At 50.7% G+C, this 24,981-nt stretch overlaps 1 protein-coding gene across 3 annotated transcripts; it reads right to left on the bottom strand.

Moving 5' to 3' along the window:
* Nucleotides 1-1,180: 1,180 nt before the first annotated feature.
* On the bottom strand, nucleotides 1,181-24,340 carry GJC1 (gap junction protein gamma 1). 3 transcript variants are annotated; one of them, XM_053965478.1, is made up of 4 exons: nucleotides 24,268-24,340; nucleotides 4,981-5,094; nucleotides 2,958-3,027; nucleotides 1,181-2,825 (listed from the first exon to the last, which is right to left on the bottom strand). In XM_053965478.1, exon 4 carries the CDS (start codon nucleotides 2,804-2,806, stop codon nucleotides 1,625-1,627), a length of 1,182 nt encoding a protein of 393 aa, XP_053821453.1. In that variant the 5' UTR covers nucleotides 2,807-2,825; nucleotides 2,958-3,027; nucleotides 4,981-5,094; nucleotides 24,268-24,340; the 3' UTR covers nucleotides 1,181-1,624. The 3 variants fall into 3 exon arrangements, with proteins under 3 accessions (XP_053821453.1, XP_053821451.1, XP_053821452.1); XM_053965476.1 differs by having other exon boundaries at nucleotides 2,958-3,030; XM_053965477.1 differs by lacking the exon at nucleotides 24,268-24,340 and adding an exon at nucleotides 21,841-21,924 and having other exon boundaries at nucleotides 2,958-3,030.
* Between the last annotated feature and the right edge of the window lie 641 nt (nucleotides 24,341-24,981).

Below are 24,981 nucleotides of genomic sequence, written 5' to 3' on the forward strand. Positions count from 1 at the left end.
TCTCCCAGGCTGCCCAGAGCAGCTGTGGTTGCCCCTGCATCCCTGGAAGTGTCCAAGGCCAGGCTGGACATGTCTTGGAGCACCCTGGGATAGTGGACAGGGTCCTTGCCCATGGCAGGGCATGGAATGAGATGCTCTTTTAGGTCCCTTCCCACCCAAATCATTCTGGGATGAATCCTGCTCCTGACCCAGCTCTGACAAGGGATAGAGGTAGCCTTGAAAGAGAACAGACCTGCTTGAAACAGGCCCCCAAAAGATATTAAAATGCATGGAAACCTGAAAAAAGAAAGGGAGCAGAGCAAGGTCCTGAGTCCCTTATAAATAGCAGCAGAAAGCAGAGACATTTATCAGTGTCTCTCCCAGCCGAGCCGGCTCCTTGCCAGAAAGACAGAGCCAAAGGCATCAGTCCCTCATTCCCCTTCTGCTAATTGTAAATTCAAGTTTAATGCCAAACCCACAGAATGCCAGATTGGACTGGTCTCTCAAGCAGAAAGCTAAATTATACATATTGCTCTGTCTGAACAAAATTCCTCGGACAGAAGGGAAGGAAGAGGGGTCTGGAATAAGGCAGAATCATTGATATTCCGAGAGGGCTGAGACTCCCCAGACAGCTCGTGTGTGCTGCTGCAGGAGAGGGAGGGGATTCCACAGTCAGACAGAACTACCATGACTCCACCTGACCCGATTCATTTGGAAATCAGAGGAATCCTCCCCAAAAGGTACCACTGCCTGCCCTTGGGCACGGGGAGTTACACAACAGGAGGCCTCACAAACTTCTCTTCCCATCACTCTCACAGAAACACGCCGAGTTACTGAATCCAGCCACTTCTATTCCGTTTTTTTCTGGATGTTTTGCAGGAATTTGAAGTGTCTCCTCTCTCCTGTTGCACAAGGGAGCCCTGAGCCCTCTCTGCCCCACAACTGGCACTCCTGCTCCCTACACACACACACACACACACACACACACACACTCACACATATTTTTCCTATAAGTAATTTTCCAGAGAGGAAAGAGCCTGTAGGACACAGGAGCTTATGGGATGACACTTCCAGGTTGCAAGCAGCATATTAATTTAGTAAAGAAGCACCACTGACAGAGATTTCCCAAATCTTTCCTCGCCCACGAGCTGCCCAGGGACTCCACTTCTGCATGTTCAAGGCACTTTGGAAACGCAGCATAGAAAAGTTTTATAAAAAGTTTTACTTGGAAAACAAGGAAGAACAATGACATAACTGCAGACAACAATAATAAAATTAACAAAATGCTAATGGCTATCCATTGCTTTGTCCTTGTTGATATAAAAAGTGTAACATCAGATCCAGTGTACAAATACAAAAAAAATTGTGCATAATAAATGTACTATAATACTGTACATACAGCATAAACCGTTCAATGAGAATGAATTAAATATACCTATTTGTCTCCTGACTTGGAAGACAAAAGAACAAAGTTCTAAAGTCCTAGAGTCAGTGTATAAACCCTTTCTGGGGCTGAATCACGAGCCAACGGTATCCCTGAAAATCAGCAGAGTCAAATATTCCCTTAATGGAAGCCATTATTAATGGGACTGCTGGTTATGATAAACTAGGGGGAAAAAACCACAGCATATCAACTGAGTCAATGTTAAATCCAGACCGAGTTCTTCCCATCTCCTGACTTGCTGCTGGCACTGCTTTTGTTTGAGCCTGCTTTGGATTTCTTCCCTCTGGAACTGCTGGGGTTGTTTTGGTTGTTGTAAGCCTGGATGGCAAGGTCCAGGCGGTCCTGAGCCACTTTGATTTCCCTCTGCAGGATCTCCAGGTCGGCGGGAATGTTCCCTTCGTTGCTGCCATACTGCTGTTCCTGAGCTATGTTGGCTTTGTTCTGCTTGTAGGCCATCTTGGCGTTGGACAGCTCCGTGCACTGCATCTGCTCCGGCTTCAGCGCGATGTTGTAGCCCGGGGGAGCCGACGGCGTGTTCCAGGTGAAGGGGTAGTTAAAGGTCCCAGAGTCAACCAGCTCCTTCTTCTTGGCATTCAACGTGTCCCGGATGGTGCCAAACCCCAGGTGCAGCATCTCCCAGACATTCAGGAGCAGACACATGCAGCTCACCCCGTACATGATCAGCAGGAAAATGGTCTTTTCGGTTGGCCTGGAAATGAAACAATCGACGTTGTGCGGGCAGGGCTTCCTGCTGCACACGAACACGGGGCTCACCTGGAAGCCGTACAGGAAATACTGCCCCACCAGGAAGCCAACCTCAAACAGGGCCCTGGCCAGGAGCTGCAGGACGTAAATCCTCATGAGCCCGTCCTCCCGGATCTGCCGCCGGCCGTCGTGCTTGGCTTTGGCAGGGCTCTGCTTCTCTTTACTCTCCCGGACGCTCTCCACCTCTATCTCTGGGTACATCATTGGGTCTTCCTCGTGGTCATCTTCAGCTTCCTCCAAGCCCCGGTGCTGTTTCCAGCGGATGGGCAAGCTCCTCCTCCTGGCTCTCCTGCTGGCTTCGCTGTGCTCCACCATCCGGGCGATTTTATGGATGGCATAGCCTAAGTACAGCACGGAGGGAGTGGCCACGAGAATGATCTGGAACACCCAGAACCTGACGTGCGAGAGAGGGGCGAAGGAGTCGTAGCAGACGTTCTCGCAGCCAGGCTGCTCCGTGTTGCACACAAACTTGCTTTGTTCGTCATAATAAATGGATTCTCCTCCCACAGCAATTAGGACAATCCGAAACACAATCAACACTGTCAGCCAGATTTTGCCAACAAAGGTTGAGTGGTTCTGGATCTCCTCTAACAGGCGGGTCAGAAAACTCCAACTCATGGTGGTCAAATGAGTTTATCTAAAAAAGAAACAGAACCCCCAAATATTTATGAGTTTATCAGCTTGAGCCTAAATGGCTCAAACTCAACCAAGAGAATCTGAAAACTCCAGACTTTTACACCCAACACCCATCCATGTTTGTGACCACCACCTGCTATCGGGATCCAGCTGCCAGAATTTGCTTGAAGATCCTACGTCTCCTCCGCAGGCTTTTGAGGAATCTGCTGTAAGAAAAAGTAGCAGTTCAGTATATTTTCATTAAAAAAATGCTCCCAAAGCTACTCCCCAGCCCAAGACAGAGACACAGCTGCTCTGTATGTCACGGGTTGATAAAAACATTTAAAGTGGAAGCTAAAGACTCCAAAACACAGTGGATGGGAAGACAAGTGCCCATGAGATTTTTGGGTGCTGTTGGTCACATTCCACCGCCGACAAGAGGATTTATTTTAATTTGTTAAAGCCTGGGCTGGTGATCACAGTCTCAGCCACAACCTACAGGAGACACTGCTGTGTCCAAGGGCAGTACCAGCTGTCCTGATTCAGGAAGGGATGGCCCAACCCACCTGTGATGCAAAGGCAGGACAACCTGGTGGCCTGAGCTGTGTCACCCTGCAGGGCCAGCCTAAGGACAGGGCTGGGCCAAGAAACCCTTAACTATGCTTGAACCATCCTGTGGATGGATTTGGGTCCAGCCCCTCTGGGAGGCTCAAAACCTTCCTCCCAGGGTCAGAAAAGATTTCAGTGTGGATTTTGTAGTGAAAACCTGGTTAGAAAGAGCTACCTGTCAGAACTTTTAGAAGAGCTACTGCACAGCAGTGAGTGGTGGGTGGGTGAGGGGAGAGGGGACCGCGCTGGCAGGAGCTGAGCGAGCGCCGGAACTGCCGGGCCTGGCCTCGCTCCCGAGCGGGGCTGGCACAGCGAGCCAGAGGCAACTCTGCCAAATTCCAGCCTGCAGATTCCAGGTTGCCCAGAGAAGCTGTGGCTGCCCCTGGATCCCTGAAAGTGTTCAAGTGCTCAAGGTTGGACCGAGCTTGGAGCAACCTGGGGCAGTGGAAGGTGTCCCTGCCCATGGCAGGGGGTGGCACTGGATGGGCTGCAAGGTCCCTTCCAACCTAAACCATTCCATGACTCCAGGATAAATTTGCAATCCTAACAGTAAAAATCCCATCCTTGGAAACTCCAGTCTGGCAACATTTAGAACAAACCCCAGCAACACTGCAGGCCCTCCTGGAGCTCCAAGGAGTGAAAGTGGTAAAACAAGGGAAGAACTGTTGGACACTGTTAGAGCAACAAGGGATGAGACATTTTAAAACTTTTGATGATGTCAAATATCAGTTTGACATAAAGATTACTAAAATAAATTATTACATCAGAAAAACATTTGGTGACAGATCCTGAACCCAGAACTGGACAAATCTCCAGCACTCTGATCTTAAAAGGGATTTATTCTTGACCTGAAGAAATTCCAGGAGACTGGAAGAAAACTAGTGCTTGGAACTATTCAACTTCTTCCACATAACTACAGAGTTGTTTATAGGCAAACTAATGAAATGTGAGAAGATGCAAGCAATGCAGAATTAAAGAATATCAATGTGATCTCCCTCTGGTGGAATTCAGTGTTTCACTGAAAAGCCAAGAGCAGGGATATGGTGTGGATGGGCTGTGCAGAACATTTGATTTATCACTTCATGACAGTGGGAGAAAAAAATAGCATAGGAGAATATTAAAAAAGGCCATATTAAGTGATCAGAAGTAACAAAAATCTTGACAAATGATTCCCACATTAGGTCCAAGATCAGATCCCCAATTACAGCAGTTCTGAAAATCCATGGCAGGCAGGCTGATCTTCCCAAGCTCAGCTGAGGAGTGGCTGCTGACAAAATGGGCCCATGGGACACGAGTCTGCAGGCTGAGAACTGGAGATGAGAGTTACCAGTGGAACAGGGAAACACGGATTGCTGGGGAGGCTGAGGCCCCTGGAACAGCCCCACTGCCTGAACCACACTCAATGCAGCTCAGGAGCAGCAGAGGGGAGAGGTTGCTGTGGGTGTCAGTTAACAGGGAAGGGAACGAGGCCCCTGAAGGATCAGGGTCTCAAGGAGAGCTGCTGATACACTGCAGGTGATGGATTGAGCCCTGGCTGTGTCAATCAGGAGCCAGGGGGGTGATCTTACCTCCTTGTTAGCGAGACAGCCCTGGGCGCCTGCGGCTGCATCCTTCAGCAGTTGCTCCAGCATCAGAGAGTGGATACAGGAGGCTCAAAACCAGCTGAGGGACAGGGAAGATGCCTAGAAGTGAGTGATTTAGAAAGATCAATTTGTTTAGTTGGGAAACGTAGGAAGAAAATGGAAGTGAATCCCAACAACGAGTCAGGATCATGATGTGTCATCAAAATTACCAATTAGGTCAAAAATCCCCGGCCCCCACGCAGGTGGACAGGACACCTGCACTCAGCCCTGAAGAAAGACATGTTTGAATCAGATGTGTTCCATAGATAACAGCTATTAGAGGTGCAGGCATTCCTCCCAAGGCTTCCATCCAAGCTCCCGTTCAATACAACCCTGCTGCCATCATTCCATAGAGCACTGGCTGAAATAACACATTCTTAACAGGCAAAGAGACCAGAGGTTCCCATCCCAGAGCAGCCCCTTCCCGCAGCAAGGGCTTGGCACCCCCATTTCAGAAAGGCACCCAAGAGCAGCTCTGCCACCCGAATTCTGTGTTAGTGGGATGAGACAGTGCTTCAGACACCCCACACTCAGCATTTCCCACTTGGGATTTGGGGTCCAGATGAGGGGCACATGAGTCTGGGGGTCCTGCACGTGCCCGGGAAGGGCAGTGGGCAGCAAAGGCAGGTGAACCCCACATCTGGAACAGGAGGTTAACAGAGGGGAGGAGCCCCAACAGCCCTCTCTCACCACACTGCTCTGCCCATCTCATCACTCTGGGCACTGACAGGACAGGCACGTCCCCACTGACACCTCGTGATTCATCAACTAAAAAAGAGACAAAACCCAAAGGAGTTTAAGAGGCTAATTCTTATTCGCTGAAAATGTCAGGGCCACACTTTTCACTGAAAGTAAACTACTAAGTAAATTTGAAATTAATTAAACACTGTTGCCAATGTAAATTTGGAGTAACAGCAGGAACCAGCCTTTAAATTTTCATATACTGTCACATTCCTCAGGAGTTAAGGACAGGGAAGTTTGAAATGAGTGCAGATTTCATTAAGAGAATCTTTACTTTTAGACAAGCTGCTACCTCCCATCTAAGAAATTTCTTCAAGGTACATGCCAGCTTTTCACAGTGCATTTTCTGCTTGCAGACAGGTAGCAACAACAACACAGGAATCATTCCTGTGATTCCAACCCGAATTCCACCAGTTGTATCAATGCACAGTGCCAGACCTACATACAGACATATGCTGGGGCTCCCACAGCCCTGGGATGCAGGAGGATTTACCCAATCTGTGGTTAACAACCAGGACCTGCCAATTAGTGGGTCCTGGCTGTGGAGCTCTGAAGCTGCCCAAGAGCTGATTCTCTTTGCCAAGAAAGTGTCACTTTGTCCATTTAGTCCTAGTCCAGAGCAGAGCTGCTGGGACAAACATGGGAGGACCCACAAGCAAGCAAAGAACTTCCTGGTCTTTAAGGAAATGTTTTAGTTCAAGCAAAATGACAGTCATTAAGTCTTGGAAAGGCTCAGCCCATCCAAATTCAATGCAGTACAAACCCAAGGACTTCCAAGTGGAATTCCGGTGGTGTCCTTGCGTTCTGTGGGATCAGCCAAGGTTGGAGGGGCACGTTCAGCCTCTCCTCCACGTGCTGCAGCACCCAGACACATCCCAGTAACCTTCACCCAACGTACACCCGCGCTCCTGCATCTGCTGGTTCTGGCAACATTTAACTCAATAATTTTCCAGTGTTTGAAAGAAAAGTCTATGGACACTGACACGCATCTGAGAAAGGCAGAATGTCAGCAATTTCAGCTAATTTAAGTCATGCCAGAAAGTGCATTTGAGAGAGACTTTCATTTCTTGTATTTGTCATAAGTTCATTTCAGCACTTCCAGCGGAGGAGGCTCCTTGGAGCAGGCAGGACCCATGATGAAATACCAGGAGGCTTATCTCTGACAGTGGGCTGGCTCCTGAATTAAAGCTTTGCAGGCGCTGACATCCAGAGAGAATGAAGAAGAATTTGGAGCAGGTATATGGGAAAAAAGAAATCAGCTTCAGGTGAAGAATTTCTGGAGTTAACACAGCTGTTGTTCACATACAGCCCCTCAGGGAATGGCCCCTCAGGGGTGCCCTCTCCTCTACCCAACCCATGGGGGGGGTGGCTATGAGTTTAAACATTTTAACATTTAAATTTTTGCTTCCTTTCAGCTTTCTCCTCAAACAGCAATGACCTCCTACCACTCAGGGTGGGAAGAACTGCACCGTGGAGAACCAGTTACTGTAAAATGCTCAAAATCCAGCCCTTGGATGGGACAGCTGAGCTGTAGCAGGGACAGCAGTGGGAGAGGAGGAAGCTGCAACACTCCAGCAGTGTCCCCATTCCCCTGAGAGGAGGGCACCTGGAGGGCAGGACAGCCAGCACCAGGTGGGTGTCAAGGCAGCCTCATTCCGGGCTGTCAAATCCCAAACACCTTTGGAACCATCTCCTGGCCCTGCCTTGGCACAGACTGGGCCCAGCCCAGGGCAAACTGGAGCCCCTTGGCTCCAGCCCAGTACAAATTGGCAGCTACAGCCCAAAGCATCTGAGCATGAGGGTGCAAGGAGTGTTGGTTTGGTTCAGCACTAGGCAGCCTGTGAGGATCATGGAGCTGGACTGGATGATCCATGTGGATCCCGTCCAATCCAAGCTCTCCTGTGATGTTTCTGTGGTACCAGGACTCTTTTCATGTCATTCCATCAATGACAGAAGTGGGGCTGGGCACAGTCTCAGCATGTCCAAGGATGGCACCAAGCTGAGGGGCACAGCTGATATCCTGCAGGGAAGGGATGCCATTCCCAGGGATCCTGACAGCCTGGAGGAGCAGGCCCATGGCAGCCTCGTGAACTTCAACACGGCCAATGGGAGGGTCTGGGATCTGGGCTGGGGCAACCCCCAACAGCAGCACAGACTGGGGTGGGTGGATGGAGAGAAACCCTGCAGGGAAGGACTTGGGGATACTGGAGGATGAAGAACAGGATGTGAACCAGCAACAGTCCAGAAATCCAACTGTCCCCTGGGTTGCATCCAAAGCAGTGTGGGCAGCAGGCAAGAGGGCAATTCTCTGGAGCCCCCAGACATGGACCTGTTGGTGGGAGTCCACAGAGATGCTCCAAGGGCTGGAGCACCTCTGCTGTGGAGACAGGCTGGGACAACAGGGGTCATTCAGCACGGAGAAGGAAATCCTTTCAGTATAAACAGAGCCTGTAAGAAAAATCAATGCCTGTAGTGACAGGACAAGGGACAATGCTTTCCAACTCTGAGTGGGGAGGGTTAGATGGGACATTGGAGATATTCTACCATGAGGGTGGGGAGGCCCTGGCACACGGTGCCCAGAGCAGCTGTGGCTGCCCCATCCCTGAAGTGCCCAAGGCCAGGTTGGATGGAACTTGGTCTAGTGGAGGGTGTCCCTGCCTTTGATGGCAGGGAGTGGTGGAGGGTCCCTAAATTTTCATATTTCATCACACCTCCTCAGAGAAGGCTTCTCTGAAGGCTTTGTAGCCTCAAGGCTACGAAGGAGTTAAGGAGAATGAATATATCTACAGAAGACTTTTTCCTCCCTAAATTATGTCTTCCCAGGTCATGCTAATGAAATCTGATTAATTTATTCATGATTTATTTGTTTTGTTTTGTTTTTAAGCAGTTTAAAAAGACATGTGCTGAGCAGGAAAAAAAGAAGAAATGCATGGCAATTCTGTTGTTAATCAAAAGAGGTTTCATGCTGCATGAAAGTGAAATTGGGCCCACAGGCTAATTAAAATAGTATTTGAATTAGGATGAATGAATAATGCTAATTATTCATTCAGATCTCATTTACATAGAAAAGTAAGAAATTACATGATTTACAAGTACTTTTGAGGAAGCAGAGGGGTTCCTTTTTTTTTTTTTTTTCAACCTGGAAAATGAGCTTTACTGCTCAAGAAGACTTTACTGCTCAAGGAAGCAGAGAGCCATGGCCAGACCCAGTACTGGAATGGTGCCAACACATCCTGAACCCTGGTGAGTGCTGTGCTGATGCCACCTGCATTCCCTGAGCAGCAATTCCAGTGTCCATTGTCCTGAGTGACACAAGAGCAAGGATGTGGGGATATCCCTGGGAAAGGAGAACTCACAGCTATCACCCTTCTATCCTCTGTGAAGGAAGTGGGTTCAATCACCACCAATTTTACTCCTGTTTTCAGCAATAAAGATGAAAAGGAATAAGAAGAGTGCACTGAATTTTATTTTTAATCTTATAGAATACTTAGGAAGGAGAAGGCTGGGACTTTTTGGAGAGCACACAGCGCTCTTTCAAATAAATCCTCTGTCATCTGGCAGGGCTCACGTGGCAACAGCAGAGAATGGTTTGGAAAAAGCCACAATGTCAATGTCAATTTGGAAACCATTTCTGAATGGTGCCTTCCAATCCTAGGCATGCTAACAAGGCTCTGCTGATTCCCAGACCAATTCCCCGAATCTAAAAAACCCCACGCTGAATTATGAGACCACAGATCCTATGTGGGATATAAATAGAACAGGAAAATATGGGTAAGAGGTAGGGATATAATAAGATTCTTGCGCTGTCAAAAAAATAAAGATGTCAAGTACGTATCTTTTTGAAAATCAACATATACCCACCCGAGCATTCAGCTTACAGATAAGCTGGAATTTGCAGCTAAGACATGAACCTCCGGTCGCCTCAGCGTGCCCTCTAGGTACTGCTAACATGGGAAGCCAAGTGACAATTTTAGCAACACTCCCCCGCAGTGACAAAATTCAAATCACGACGTGTTTTGTGCTGGCCCAAACCAGCTTTTAGTGCACCTACAGCAACCGTGCTGCTGCAGGAAGCAGAGTGCCCAGGGCAGGACGTGTCCACCCCGGGACGTGCGGATCCCGGTGGGGCAGAGCAGGGTCCGCCCGAGCAGCACGAGGACAGGACGAGCTGAGCCTGCCTCGAGTTCATCTGAGAGCAGGAGCCTGCAGTGACAACAGGCTCCACGGGAAATGGACACTGGGCTGTACAGTCTCTGTCACCTCATGAGATTTTTGGAGGCCTGTTGTGGGGTCTGTGTCAGCCTGAATCCCTTCACACAGACTCAGCAATCAGCATCCCTTCTGAAGGATGGGAATGAGGTGTTCCAGCTCAGAGACTGGGAGAATGAGCTCCCAGTTTGGCATTTCTTGTAGCTTAATACCAGCCCGAGGCTGCTCCTCACACCCATCCTGCAGATGCCAGGTATGAGGAGGCAGAAGGAGCCCCAGGTGATGGCAGCACTGCGGTGATGTGAAATGTGATCAAGGAGGAAACAAAGTGGTCAGAGACTTGTGTGCTGCTTCAGCCTGCACTGAAACCCCGGCTCCCCGGGCAGCCCGGGCCACGCCGACACCAAACCCTGGGGATCAGCACAGTGCTGGCACTGGAGCCTGCAGCAGGAACAAATCCTCTCCCGCACAACCTGCTGGCAGATGAGGAATAACCCAGCAAGGAAGAGCTACTGGAGCTCAGAACCAAGCCAGTGTTTACTCCACCAGCGCTCCCCCTCTCCCCTCTCCTCCAGCCTCACACATCTCACAGCTCTTTTTCACCACAGTTTAACCCCACTGAGCCCAGACGGTTTGAGCAGCCCCCGTAGGAACTGGGCTCCTGCAGCACTGGCAGGTCCAGCACGACCCACCAGGCTCTGCCTGCCCCTGGCCCTGGTGCTGCTGCACTTGTTCCTCCATGCAGAGGAGCCAGTAAAGCACAGGGAAGCTTTCCCTGTGTAATTCATCTGGATATTGAAAACAAGGAACTACAGGGTAGGTAAAAGACAATTTTGGTTTTTTTTAAACAATTTGAATCTGAAGTTCAAGCCATACTAGAGAAAATGCCCAACACTGCTGTTCTGAAATCAAGACCAAGTGTTTAACCAAATGCTGAGCTTTTGGACTGCCAGCCCAGGCTGTTTGCAAACAACAGGGCTGGGGACTGATACCCTTAAATTCAAAGATCTGGAGGGCATCCTTGAGAAACACTGTTCCCACCAGCTGAAGTGACCATCAGACTGGGTGAGCGTGGCATCAGGTGCACAGAACACTCCTGAGTGTGAGCTGTCAATTCCCATTCTCCCACGCCACAGGGATCCTGCAGGCTTTTCCATGATCACACGCAGCCAGCACTGATCTCCCAAACACCGGAGTTCTCCTTCCCAGCAGCAGCTCCTGGACCAGGCATCCATCTGATGAGGCACCACGTGCTCCCCAGTCAGGGCTACTAAACCCTGGCTCAGACACACAATGTGCTACCTCTTGACAAAACATGAGACCAAACACCCCAACACTGACTGGTCTCAGGCTGTGACAGACCCTTTGTAAGTGATAAGAGTTTTATTTCAGTCACTTCTGAAAGTGCTTAACCCCTAAGTTCCCTTGTACCAAATGCATCCCTTTCAGAAATGGGCAATGTCCTGATAACTGGCAGTTTAAACCACCACATTTTACATCCCAAAGCGGGGTCAACCAGAGCAGGTTGGAAGGCCCATGTCCAGCCAGGTGTTAAATAACTCCACCACAAACTCTCTGGGCAGCCTGATCCTATTAAACACCTCCAGAGTCAGAAACGTTGAAAAGTCAGATTGGGCAGTCTGATCCTACATCTGACCATGCTTACAGTAAACAAAAGCTTTTCTTATGTTTAAGTGAAATTTTCTGTGTATCAATTTTCCACCATTCAAAAACCATCAATTGCCCACCATTCCCTGGGGACCGTGGAGAACAGTCTGGGCAACAGCTACAGAAGCAAAGCAATTTAGCATTTTTTCCTGTAAGAATGAACATAATAGAGAGGGGACAACTTGCAGGGACTTGAGCCACATAAGCAAGTGAAACTGTGACCAGAGATCCTTCCCCCTGCCAGTGTGGGACAACTGCCACACAGTGCTACTCATACTGGCATGATACAACAATACATTATTCAAATATTAAAAATATTGTACTGCTGCCTATTGGGAACTGTGTTCCCAGCAGTTATTTTAACAAATATGGCAAATGGAAGGGTGAAGATGGAAAAATTGCAGTGAGGAGAAGGACAGAAGGCAGGTCCTGAGTGGCCAACAGCAATTCAAGCAAGAGTGTGATGGATCAGGGCTGGGGATCCTGCACACACCTGCCAACAAATCCCAGGGCTTCAGCCCCTTTCAGGACGTGCTCGCCAGTCTGGGAACAGCAGAGAGAACGAAGGAAAGGGCAGGAGAGGGTCCTGCTGCAAACTCTGCCTGTGTGGGCAGGCCCAGCACCAGCACTGCTACTCAGGGCTGTACCTGGGGACAGGCAGGGATGAGCAGAGCCTTGACAATGCAAACCCACCTGTGACACCCAGGGAATGGCAGCAGCTGGGCCCACCCGAGACCTCAGACCACGACCCCGAGCACTGCAGCGAGGCAAGGAGGAACAATCCTGTTTCCCCAGACAGACCCACAAGGGTCCAAAGGGAAGAAGGCACGGAACACACAGCACCTCTGGGTGTTGCATCCCTGGGAAGCACTGAGGGACGTGCTGCTGGGGAGCAGGAGCCTTTGGAGAGGCTGCAGCATCCACGTGCTTACCTGGATCCCTCCAGCTCTCTGGCAGCGAGGTCTGGGGAAGGCCATCCTCACTCCCAGACCATTCCAGTCAGGCATCAGAGAGACCTCCCTGCCTTGATGTGATTAGTGATTCAAACAACCACAACACCCCTTTAACTACACCCGATTCCACTGCAGCCAACAGCTCCACAGCATTTCCCCACCGGGCTCCTCCTCTGTGCTCAGAGGGATGAGTGTCAAAAGAAAATGACACACTGGAGGCAGCTGACCCAAATATCACTCTCACAGCCATTTCAGGAAAGGAGAGAGAAGCCAAAAGAGAGCAATTCTGTCGGCTCCTGTACATCAAAATCAAAGGCTCTCACTTGGCTGAGCGGGAGGCAATCGGATGGGGATGAACACCTAAAGCTCCCACCACCATCTTACGACAGCCAAGAGAAACCACAACAGTGTTTGCTTCATAGATAAGCCTCAAAAACTACCATGAACAGCTTGTAAATGAAACAGATACCACGCACCCCGACACAGTCTGCCACAACGTCCCCAGTCACCCATCCTGCAACATGGCAGCTGCTTCTCTGTGACCTACATTCAAAAAAAAGAGTTTTATTCCCCAGCTCGGTCTGGTCTAGTGGGAGCCACCGCCTCAGCCTGCAACTCCACCAAATCCACATCACGTTTTCTCCAACAGCAGCTCTGCAGAGAGGGAAGGATGTTCAGAGGCAGAGGAGGACACTGCAAACCAAAGCCTCTCCACTGCAAGCCCTCCCTGCCGTGCTGGTGCTTTCAGGCAGCACTCGGAACAGCTCTGCTAAACTGGGCCTGGTTTGTTCCCATGCTGGGACACGGAGCAGCACAGAGCCTCACAGCCCCCTGTGACTTCACCAAATTCTGCACCTCCCCAGGTGGAGAGCACCAAGCTGAGCAGGACAGCAGCCAGCTGTGCCAAATGGCACAACAATCCCTGGGGATGGTGTTGGGACAGACAGCCAAGGACAGCACCTTGCCAGAGAACAGGTCCACAACAAGCCAGCACCTCACTCACTCTACTGCTGCTTCAACTTCTCCTAAGTTGCTGCTAAACCACAGAAACAGCTGAAGAGTTTTGTTTCAATAAAGTTGGTTTTACACACAGTTTATTCTGAGACAAGGAGCAGAGTAAGGCAGCAGATTGCCATACTGGCATTAAAATGTTACTCCAGCTTGAGTTCAACAGGAGTCTTAACAGCTTTATTTTGCCAAAGATAAAATTTAGAATATAAATATGCATAGATTCACTAAGTGATTTATTTGTTGAAAAAAAAAAATCCCTGTAATGAAATAAGAAACATAAAACTGTCCATTTCTGAAAGACTTGAATACTTAGAGACTCCCTTGGGAAGAGACCTGAAGCACTGATGAACTCCCTGTGCTCCATCACTCCAGCTGGGAAACACACACACCAACTGGGGCTTTTCCCCTTGAGAACAGCTGGAAATAACTCCTGTTTTATGAAGGGAGGCCAGAAGCCCTTTTCCCAGTGACAGGCACTCTGCACCAAGCACACAGTGGCAGACGGGTCAGTTTTTCCACCTGACTGCTTTCCCTGGCCAAGGATTTTATCTAACTTATTATCGACACAGACTGGGACAATTAGCAGCAAATTGAAGGCAGATCAGCCTCCCCAGTGCTTAAGTCAGGCGTGAGACTGGACAGGGGAGCACAAGGGGACCAGGGAATGGTGTGCACTGTGTTGTGGGGCTGCTGGAGGCAGGAAAAACCCACTGAGACATTGCAGCCACAACTACGGTCAGGGCAACAGTGCCAAGCTTCCCCCAGCTGCTTATTTCCAAGCTTCCGAGATTTTAGGAGGCTGGTGACTTCTTATTAATCACGGAGTGAACTTCATGCTCATTCTGTATTGTTCTCTTCAAGCTCCAACCAGGAGCCAGCAGATCACCTCTATTCGGCATGACCAAGGGCTGGGCCACTTCCTAACACAGCCCAGCAGGTCTGCCTGCAGAAACATTCTTAATATAAAGAATATAAAGCAGATTGAGCATCTGCTGTGCCACAGCTCGTTCACTCTCACAAAGGGGAATTAGCTGCAGATAATCACTCCTGATAAGGAACCATTGGCTGTTTGGTGGATTGTCTCGTTAAAGCAATCGAACCCACTCTGCCTAACACAGTCACAGGCTGGTTTGGGTTGGAAGGGACTTTAAAGCCCATCTTATTCCTCCCCCTGCCATGGCAGGGACACCTTCCACTATCCCAGGCTGCTCTAGGTCCCGTCCAACCTGGCCTTGGACACTGCCAGGGATCCAGGGGTAGCCACAACTGCTCTGGACACCCTGTGCCAGGGCCTTACCACTCTCATTGTAAAATATTTCCATTTAATGTCCCATCTAGCCCTGTCTTCTCTCAGTTTAAAAGTGTTGTCCCTTGTCCTATTACTACAGGAGACAGTAGAAAGTCCCCATTTTTCTTCTAAGCCCCTTTATAAGCTGAAAGGCCACAGTAAGGTCTCCTCAGAGCCTTCTCTTCTCCAGCTGAACACCCTCAGCTCTCCCAGCCCATCTCCAGAGCAGAGCTGCTCCAGCCCTCAGACCACTCCCACTTCAGATTCCCACCTGCACCTTGACAGAATCTCCCTGCACAAAGCCACCATCAGGAAGAGGCTCAGCTTTAATGTCACTAAAAGAGATGACAAACCCATCCAGGGAAAATGATGTGACTCCTTTACACACAAGCCACAGCACCAGGAACAGTTCCAGGCTCACTGCCAGCCCTCTCCTCTGAGACTCGCTGGGAAACTGGTTCCCACTGCAGGGACTGGAGGGGAGGTTACAGAGCAAAGAGCCAAACTGAGGAGTCAACAGTAGGAAGGGCTGGATGGATCCACCAAGGGGTTAACGGAGCATGGAGATGGACCCCAGCCTGAGTACAGCCATTCCTAAAATTGTCTTGGGACAGGGAAGCAACTGCCATGTCAACTCTGCAAGACAGGCGTTGTGAAGAAAATCCTGGCAAAGTGTAGTTCTCCAAACCCAACTTTCACACAGTACTAATGACACTGAGCAGAATTAGTGGGCATTGATGCTCTGTATAAATACAATAAACCAGGGGAAAAGTCAGCGTGGCTTCTGGAAAGGCACCTCCAGCCCCACAGAGGGCTCCAGATCTTCTGGGTTTTAACCTCTGCGAGTCTCTCTCATCTGAGGCTTCCTGTAGGGACCCCAAAAGGCCACTGGAAAAGGGACTGTCCCTGTATAGAGACAGTTGGGAGTAGGAGTAAACAGTCATTTCCTGCAAGGGAGGGAAGTCAGAGCAAGGGTCACAGGGAGAGGCTGGCTGTGCCAGACTAGGACACTGTCTGGATGTGACCCACAATCCTGAAGGAAATATTCAAGGGGGGTTGGATAAGCAACCATGAAGAGCAGCACAGGGACCATATGAGTCTATGCAACCTGGAAATAAAATGGCAGATGGAATTCCACATGGATAAAGTGGTGCATACATTGAATAAAAATAATAACTCTCAATTTCACCTAAAAATAGATATGCCCTGAGATGGCCTCAGCAAGCAGGAGGTCTTGGGGCTGTCAGGCTGCAATGTGAATGCTCTGGCACTGCTCAGCACAGCCCCAAAACAGTTTCACCAATGTCAGAGGACAAGCACATCCAGCACATGCTGCTGTGCCACCATGTGCCTGTGACATGCATCCATGGCATGTGGCTCTGGTCACTCTGCCATGTCCCCCTGAGTGCCCATGGCTCACCCACAGCGTGTGGCTCTGGTCACTCTGGCCAGCTCCTATCATGGGAAGAGAGGACAAGAGAAGGAGCTTGGAGAAGAGGTATGGAAGGGGGGGGAAGGACAGTGAAAAAAAGCAAGAAGGCTGAGGGAGGAAACAGCTGTGACACCTGGAGCAGCCTGGAGAAAGAAAATCCCTCAAAAACTGAAAGCCAGGGCAGTGCCTCAGGCAAGGGTAAGTCTGTAGGCACAAAGCAGTCACATGTTGAGAGTCCAGAGCTTCCCCCATGCTCTGCTGCAGCCCCTACATGGGACAGGTCAGAAACAGGACTCTGGAGCAGGCAAGATTCCATCTGATCCATGTGGCTGCTCCAAAGGAGCCAGGAGTGAGTGACTCCGAGGTGCTGGGGAAAAGCCCCTCCATGAACCAGCTGAAAGAGAAGCACCACCAGACACCAAAGGGAACAGAATTGGTACAGGGGCTGTTGATCACTGCTCAGTTCCAGCCCCCTGGAATTCTGCATGTGCCAGACAATCCCAGGCAATCAGAACACCTGAAGGGCAGCCATGATTTATTTCTGTCCACGGCTCTCCAGCACAGCCCTCCAGGGAGCTGGGTTCCGCAGACACCCGGATCGATACGGTTTGGTCACAGATTGCAAAGAGAGCAAGAGCAGGCGAGGAATACAAACCAAGCTGGGGACAGCACTGAGGAGGAGGCTCCAAGTCAGCTCCAGAAGGAGCAAAGACTTCACACGAACCATGGAATAAAGATAATTTCCATATGGCTTTGTGGAAGATCGCCATGTGCTTCCTCCCAAACACTTCAATTTTATTTTGCTTTATAATATCTCAGGAATCACAGTTTCCACCACGAAAATTCTTCTCATTTCAAAATAGTTAAACTCCATATCTGAGCACCAGCTGAGTAACTCCTGCAAATGAATCTGCTGCAAGTAAAATTCAGTCATTTCTCAACTACTTCAATGTTTACCATGACAATCAGGACATTTTTTGATTTTTAGGAGGACATGCTGCATGCAGGGCAGCACAGCTGCAAGACACATAAGGAACTTCAACCATTTTAATTTTATGTCATTAAAAAATGTACTGACACCAAGGCCAGCCCCATGTGCACAACCTCCACCCACCCCCCTTGCCTGCCTCCAGACACATCTCTAACCTCAGGACTACGCAGTGCTGGGTGTCATTTTTGTCTCTGAATCCACAGCAGAGCCAGGCTTCCAGGAGTTAACAAGGAGTCAAAACTCCCCCTCAAGGGAACATGGGCAAACAAGACATACAATCACCCTTCCAGGCTCTTGACTATTTTAAGCATGAGAGAGATACAGAACTTCACAGGCGATGGCTTGCTCTGAGTCTGGCAGGGCTGCACCGCTCATGCCGGGATGTCACCGCAGGCAGGAGTTCCATCCCCTGCTGCCACCAGCATCATCCCTCATCCTGCAGGAGCTGCATTCCCAAGGCACACCACAGCCAGAAGTCATTTTTCTACATTCCTTCATCAGAAAAGCAAAGTGGACAGAAGCATCCCCAAGACGTGGCACTTTTGGGGAAGACTTTGGGGATGTTCAGAGGAGAGGGAATGCTGTGTACAGCCACCTACAAGGCAAACCCTGCACCCCAGGACAGCAGATTACAGCTGAGCAGGACACCAGAGCGGGGACTCAATGGAAAATAACCAAATGCAGTTGTCAGCCTCCTCCAGCACCACTGACTGCGCATTCGACATTCGGACTGGAAAGGACACAAGGCACAATCTGCTGGTCATCCATATGGATGCCTCCTTCCCTCCTTCAGTCCTCCTCAGTATCTCAATCGAGGTCAGGCACGCACACTCAGACTTGTTTTCTGACAAATTTGTAACTAAAAAGCTGGAATTAATAACTGTAAGAGCCCAAAGCTGGTTTCATGGACTTGTTTAGGCAAAAAAGCTGGCTGACTCCACAAATTTCCATCTAGGCAAGGTAATAGAGAGAAATCCTTCACTCCCGTGTAAAAATGTAAATCCCAGCTCAGTGAGTCATTTAAACACATGCCTAATGCAAAGCTTGAAACAAATCCCGCTAATAATCCGGGCTGCTTGCTTATTTACAGCTAAGCATGGCTTAAGTACCTGGATGATCTGGAAATACCCTGGAGCTCCCAGAAAAGAGCCTAAACCAGGCTGGTCTGAGAATTAATCACAGTGGTATGAGCAGAACTGCTAATATGAACCGGGGGAGGACTCTGTGTGTGTGTGTGTGCTGAAGCATCTGTTCAAGTTTAGGCATATAAAACATTTTTCAGCCCAATGACTCCAGAGGGAAATGCTTCATACATCAGCTCATCTGACTCAATTTTTCCATCACATTTCCTTTAATACAGTTTTGTCCATAAATACACTATTTGTTTTTTCCAAATATAGATTTTTATTTATAGCCAGAAAACCTTGTAACTTGTGTTATTGCTGAAAACCCTGGGTTCTGCTTTGAAACGGAATCACGCTCTTCCTTGAAACAGAATCACTGAGGAATTACTGGCCAGTACTGAGGTATGAAACCAAGTTCTCTATGTTTGCAGAAGGAAAAGGGATTTCTTTTTGCCATTCTCAGTATGTCCTTCACCAGGAATCACCAGTAAGATCGTAACTGCCCAGCCACACGTTGCATATGTCAATTATCCCACACCACATCCAGAAACTTAAACCTGAAATCTTAATTTTATGCCAAAACAAAGTCAAGTTTCTAAAAATCCCAACCAGATCTTCCAGACAGTCCTGAATTTGGGAAAAACTGTGTGTCACTACCCGAGCAGCAAAAACAATTCTTATTTATGGTATGAGGAGGTCAGAAAAGGAAATGCTAACATTGCCCTTTCGCCTCCAAGAAGCATTTTGGAGATAAATTCCTTTTTGTAGCTTTTAATGGAAAGCAACGAGCCTCCCAAAACCAGGACCAAGAATGGGCAGTGAATGGGAAATGTGGTGATTTTGACATTTTAAAAACATGGGTTTTTTCAAGAGCGGCATTTACGTATTGAGCAATACTGAACACAGCAAGCAAAATGCGATTTAATACATTTTGACCATTATTAACCATAACTTGAGTCGATAAAAAGCACAGCCTGTTATTCCATGGCACAAGCACGGGACAGTGGAATTGCACTCCTGCTGCCCGCGGGAAGTGCCGAGACCAGCTGGAAACACTGATAAATGCCAGGGGCTTTTGCAATAAAACCTTCACTCCCTTCCAAAGCAGGGCACACAGAGGTGGCCGTGCAGCCCCCTGTGAGGGGCTGGCAGTGGGGTCCAGGGACCATCTGTATCTCAGGGAGTCTCCCTACCGGCTGGGCAGGATGTGCTTCCCTGTGCAGGTCAGCAGGGACAAAGTAGAGCCACCATAAAAATCAGGGAGTTGTAGTGGAACTTTTTTAACGGCAATAATTTGCTTCCTATTAAGCAGATTAAAAATACATAAATCTGGAGCACAAGTCAACTCTGTGGAGTGGCAGCACAGAACACAAAGGCTGGAAGCAGGGTGGGAGCAAAGGATCACCTTCCCCCTAATGAGGCAGCAGTGCCCATCCCCCGGCAGGGACAACAAAGGGGTCCATTATCCACAAGGGTTTCAATCCAAGTGTTTAATGATCACCACCCTTGTCCGGGTTCCTGCTGGGGTTCAGGGAATCCTGTCCCTGCAGGAAGGGTGAGGTACGAAAAGTGAAAAGCGGCACCTTGAATAAGGCAACGCTCCTTGTGGTTTCCACCTTCAAAAAAGGTGCTGGACATGTGAAGTGGTGTAAGGAAAGAGCCACAAGAGCAGCCCCCTCTCCCCAGCTCCATGCTGGAGATGAAGCTGCAGCCTGATTTCTGAGAATCACAGAATATCTTGAGCTGGAAAAGACCCACAAAGATCATCCAAGTCCAGCTCCTGATTCCATCACTTCTTTACTCAGCCAGCAGCCCCTTGCAGGTGCCAATGACCACAAATCACCAAAATTCACCCCAGCGAGCAGGGTCTGCCTGGGCTCACACACTCTGTGGTGCTCCAGCAGCTCTCCATGGAAAGCTCACCATCCCATAAGGACTGCTTGCTCTCCTGCATCACAGCTGGGTCAGGAACAAGGCATCAGCACCACCACTGAGCCCTTGTGGCTCTGGATTCTCTGGCTCCAGTTCCCCAGAGAAGCACCAAGGCACTGGATTTTCAGTGACCCAATCCGTAACACACTCAAGGAAGGCAGCTTCTGGATTATCCAGCTTCTAACTGGGTGTTCCTAAGCTGCTCTGTCGATCCTAAGTGGCTGGATCACTCCTAGGTACAACCTCAGTCACTGGATCTCATCCTTTCCTTGGCAAAAGTGGTGGATGAGGAAAGTTTGGGGATTTTTTTGACTCACAGAAGTTGCTGGCAGTCAGCAAATTACTAAATCAACAAATGTAGCTGTTAAAATTCATCACAAACTCTCCATCAGTGATTAAATTTCAGGGCTTATAAGAAATTTGTTCTTGTAAACTCTAGAACCATCCAAACCCAGAAAAGACTTTTTAAGATGAAGTTTCACCTAAACAGTATAATTTCCACACCAATGGAGCACAGAATTCTTTAGAAAATCTGTGCCTATAATTAAAACTCTCCAGGGTGTACCAAAATAAGTTCTTAAAATTGGTCTCAATTTGCTCAGCATCTGGGTTTTAACTTTCCCCCTAGAAAGGGCTTGGACCCCTGGAATTCCTCACATTCCCAACCCTCTTGGGGCTCCTCTCTGCCTTGTTCAAAGCAAGCGCTTTGCTCTCAGTCCTTGACCCAAATTTTCCAGTTATTTACCAGTATTTGCATCACTTGCACATTATTTGTGATGAGCTGGGTGTTTGCTTTGAAGTGAGGGGCAAAACAAGTCCCTTAATGAAGGGCTGAGGATGGTACATATCTAGAAAAGAGGTATTTCATGACAATTCCTTGTGTAGAATCCTTCATTCAGACCTGTGAGTTGCTTTAAAAAACCCCCAAAAAATGTAATATTGTTGTATAAATTAAGAAAACACTTAGATTTATAAATGGAAATGCTTCTACTAGTAATAACTCAATAGTCTCCTCCATCAATGGAAGGACAAATGTACAAACTCTAGTCTGAAAGCACTAAAGGCAGTCAGACCCTTTGGTAAGGTTCCCTTTTTTTGTCAGCAAAATGTTTTTAATAACTTCTCATCACTCAAACTGATCTAAACCTTGATAAACCCATTTCAAAAAGACAAGAGGTGCTGAGTGACAAACTCCAAGGAGCAGCTGTGTTTCCAACACAGTCCAAAAAACAGAGACGCTCCTGAAAAACAAGTTCCATGTGATGTGAAACCTCCAAAGGGACCTGTCACCGCGCTCCTGCTTTGCCCCCTGCGCTGGCTTTTCAATTTGGAAATGTCAGAGAAGTTCCCATTTCTGGAGAGATACCCTGCAAAGGGCTCTTCTCCCCAAAGGAGCCGGAGAAGGGCTCAGAGGGCAGACCCCACGCTCAGCCCAGCCCCAGCCCCTCAGCTCTTACCTGGCCATCTCCGTGCCCGCAGACATGCTCAGAGCCCCGGCCAGCCACGGGGAGAGCCCAGCACTCACTGCTGCACCTCGTGTCACCTCGGTGCCACCCAGGACCAGCCCCTCGCTGGAGCTGTCGGCGCATTCGCAGGCACCAGAATGTGTGACAGCTCAGCCCACCCCCACAGAGCCACCAGTGACCACAGAGCTCCGTCCCCGCTGCTCCCCAGAGCTGCGGAAGTGCCGGAGTTAATGCAAGCACTGCTGGAAATGCAGGACTTTCCCTCGGAGTCAAATGGCACAGTAAGGCTCAAATTCCCTTTTAAAACTCCTTACCCTTCCCGCTTTCCAGCACAGAGCTGACCTGTTCCCTCAGGAAAGCACAAGCACAACTTTGGAACAGACACGGAAAGTACCAAAAATGCAGAGAAAGGCACCTTGCATTTTCCTAAACACGAGTCTTGACAGAAAACAACTTTTTCCCTTAAATGACCTGAAGAACAGAGGGTTTGGTAACTGCACTGACAGCTGGTTCATTGAACATCCCCAGGACACAGATTTCTAACAGGAAGGGACAGTTTGGGGTTTTTCTTAACCAATTATCCTTGACTTAGAGCAGGCAGGAAATGTGGAAATAATAACAACAATCAACGGTCTGTCACACAGAAGGGTTTTGTTCTCTCTCTCATTTCAAAATATCAATCAAACACCCAATGAAAAATCAGAACCTGGTGGTATCAACTGTTGCTTCAGAATCCATGTGGTCCATCCATGCCCTAATTAATCCCTATGAACTATCTCCTATTTGTAATTAATTTGATGGTGGAACAAAATCAGCACTTCACTGTGAAGTAAGGTCACACTGACCAGAAAGTGTCAGGACTAATTCCTACCAACAGAAGTGAGAATTGCCTTTAAAAGGCCAGTAAAAATAGCTGCACAAATGTCATTCCTGTGAAATTTTATGACGCTGGGTGAAAGTTAGGCCCAACAGAGGCCAAAACTCTCATCTGACACAAGAGCAGGATTCTTCTCATCATGCTCTGCACTGGGGTCAAGCACAGAGAATCACGGAATGTCCTCAGTGAGAAGGGACACACAAGGTCATCAAGCCAAATTGATGGCCCTGCACAGGACACCCCCAACAGTCCCACCACGTGCCTGAGAGCTTTGTCCAAACGCTCCTGGAGCTGGAAAAGTATTTCCTCAAGCAATGCCAAACCGCACGGCTGCGGTCCGTCAGCTCGAGGCAGGGCTGGCTCCGGCTGCCAGCGGCGCTATGAAGGTTTATCCAGACAAGGAATTCTGAGCAGGAGCTGCTGCTTCCAGGGACTGCACTGGAGCCGCAGCAGCTGACACGGGATCCGTGAGCCCCGGCCTGCCCGGAGCCGGGAGGGGGACGGGGGTGACAGCAGAGGAGAGGTGGGCACGGAGGTGACACCGGAGGAGAGGTGGGCACGGAGGTGGCACAGGAGGAGATGTGGGCACGGAGGTGGCACAGGAGGAGATGTGGGCACGGAGGTGACATAGGAGGAGAGGGGGGCACGGAGGTGACACAGGAGGAGAGGGGGGCACGGAGGTGACACAGGAGGAGAGGGGGGCACGGAGGTGGCACAGGAGGAGAGGGGGGCACGGAGGTGACACAGGAGGAGAGGGGGGCACGGAGGTGACACAGGAGGAGAGGTGGGCACGGAGGTGGCACAGGAGGAGAGGTGGGCACGGAGGTGGCACAGGAGGAGAGCGGGGCACGGAGGTGACACAGGAGGAGAGCGGGGCACGGAGGTGACACAGGAGGAGAGGGGGGCACGGAGGTGGCACAGGAGGAGAGGGGGGCACGGAGGTGACACAGGAGGAGAGGGGGGCACGGAGGTGGCACAGGAGGAGAGCGGGGCACGGAGGTGGCACAGGTGGCGTCTCCCGGTGCGATCACGCCGTTCCCGCGCTCGGCAGCGCGGGGAGCGCTCCGTTCATCACCGAGGGGCTCGACACGTGCAGCCGCGGGCGGGCACCCGGCGCTCCGCCCGGGAAAGCCCTTCGGGCCTCACTTCCCTCGGGATAAACACCCCGGAGAGGCCCGTCCCGGAGCGCGGAAGGCAGCGGGGAAGGGGGAGGACGCGGGGAGCCGGGGGGTGACACCGGCCCCTCGCGGCGGCACCGGTGGCGGAGCGCGCCCGGCTCGTCCCGCCGCCTCCGGATCCCCCCGGAGCGCCCGGCTCGGTCCCTCCGGGCTCCCGCCTCCCTCAGCCCACCGCGGCTCCGTCCCCTCGGGGCCCGCGGCTGCATTCGGGCTCCCGCCTCCCGGTGCCCCCGGAACGGCCGCTCGGTCCCCTCAGCCCCCCGCCGTCCCCCGTGGCTCCGGCCCCTCGGGTGGCGTCGCTCGGTGCCCTCAGGCGCCCGCCCGGCCCGGTCCGGTCCCGCCGCGCCCTCAGTCCCCACTCACCGGGTCCGGCCCGTGGCGGCGCCGGGGCCCCTCGGCCGCCGAGCCCGGGCGGGGGGCGCGGGGCGCATGCGCGGAGCCCCCTCAGCGCGCGCGGGCCGGGGCGGGCGGGGACGGAGGGACCCGGGCGGGCGGGACAGGGACACGGGACAGGGACACGGACACGGGAGTGGGGTCAGGGACAGGGACACGGGACAGGGACACGGACACGGGACACGGACACGGGAGTGGGGTCAGGGACAGGGACACGGGACAGGGACACGGACACGGGAGTGGGGTCAGGGACAGGGACACGGGACAGGGACACGGACACGGGACACGGACACGGGAGTGGGGTCAGGGACAGGGACACGGGACAGGGACACGGACACGGGAGTGGGGTCAGGGACAGGGACACGGGACAGGGACACGGACACGGGACACGGACACGGGAGTGGGGTCAGGGACACGGGACAGGGACACGGACACGGGAGTGGGGTCAGGGACAGGGACACGGGACAGGGACATGGACACGGGAGTGGGGTCAGGGATAGGGACACGGGACAGGGACATGGGAGTGGGGTCAGGGACAGGGACACGGGACAGGGACACGGAACTGGGATCAGGGACACGGGACTGGGACAGGGGTCAGGGACAGGGACACGGGACTGGGACACAGGACACGGGACTGGGGTCAGGAGAGGGGACAGGGACAAGGACACGGGACAGGGACACTGG

This window comes from Vidua chalybeata, chromosome 26 (genome assembly GCF_026979565.1).
Source record: "Vidua chalybeata isolate OUT-0048 chromosome 26, bVidCha1 merged haplotype, whole genome shotgun sequence".
NCBI lineage: Eukaryota > Metazoa > Chordata > Aves > Passeriformes > Viduidae > Vidua > Vidua chalybeata.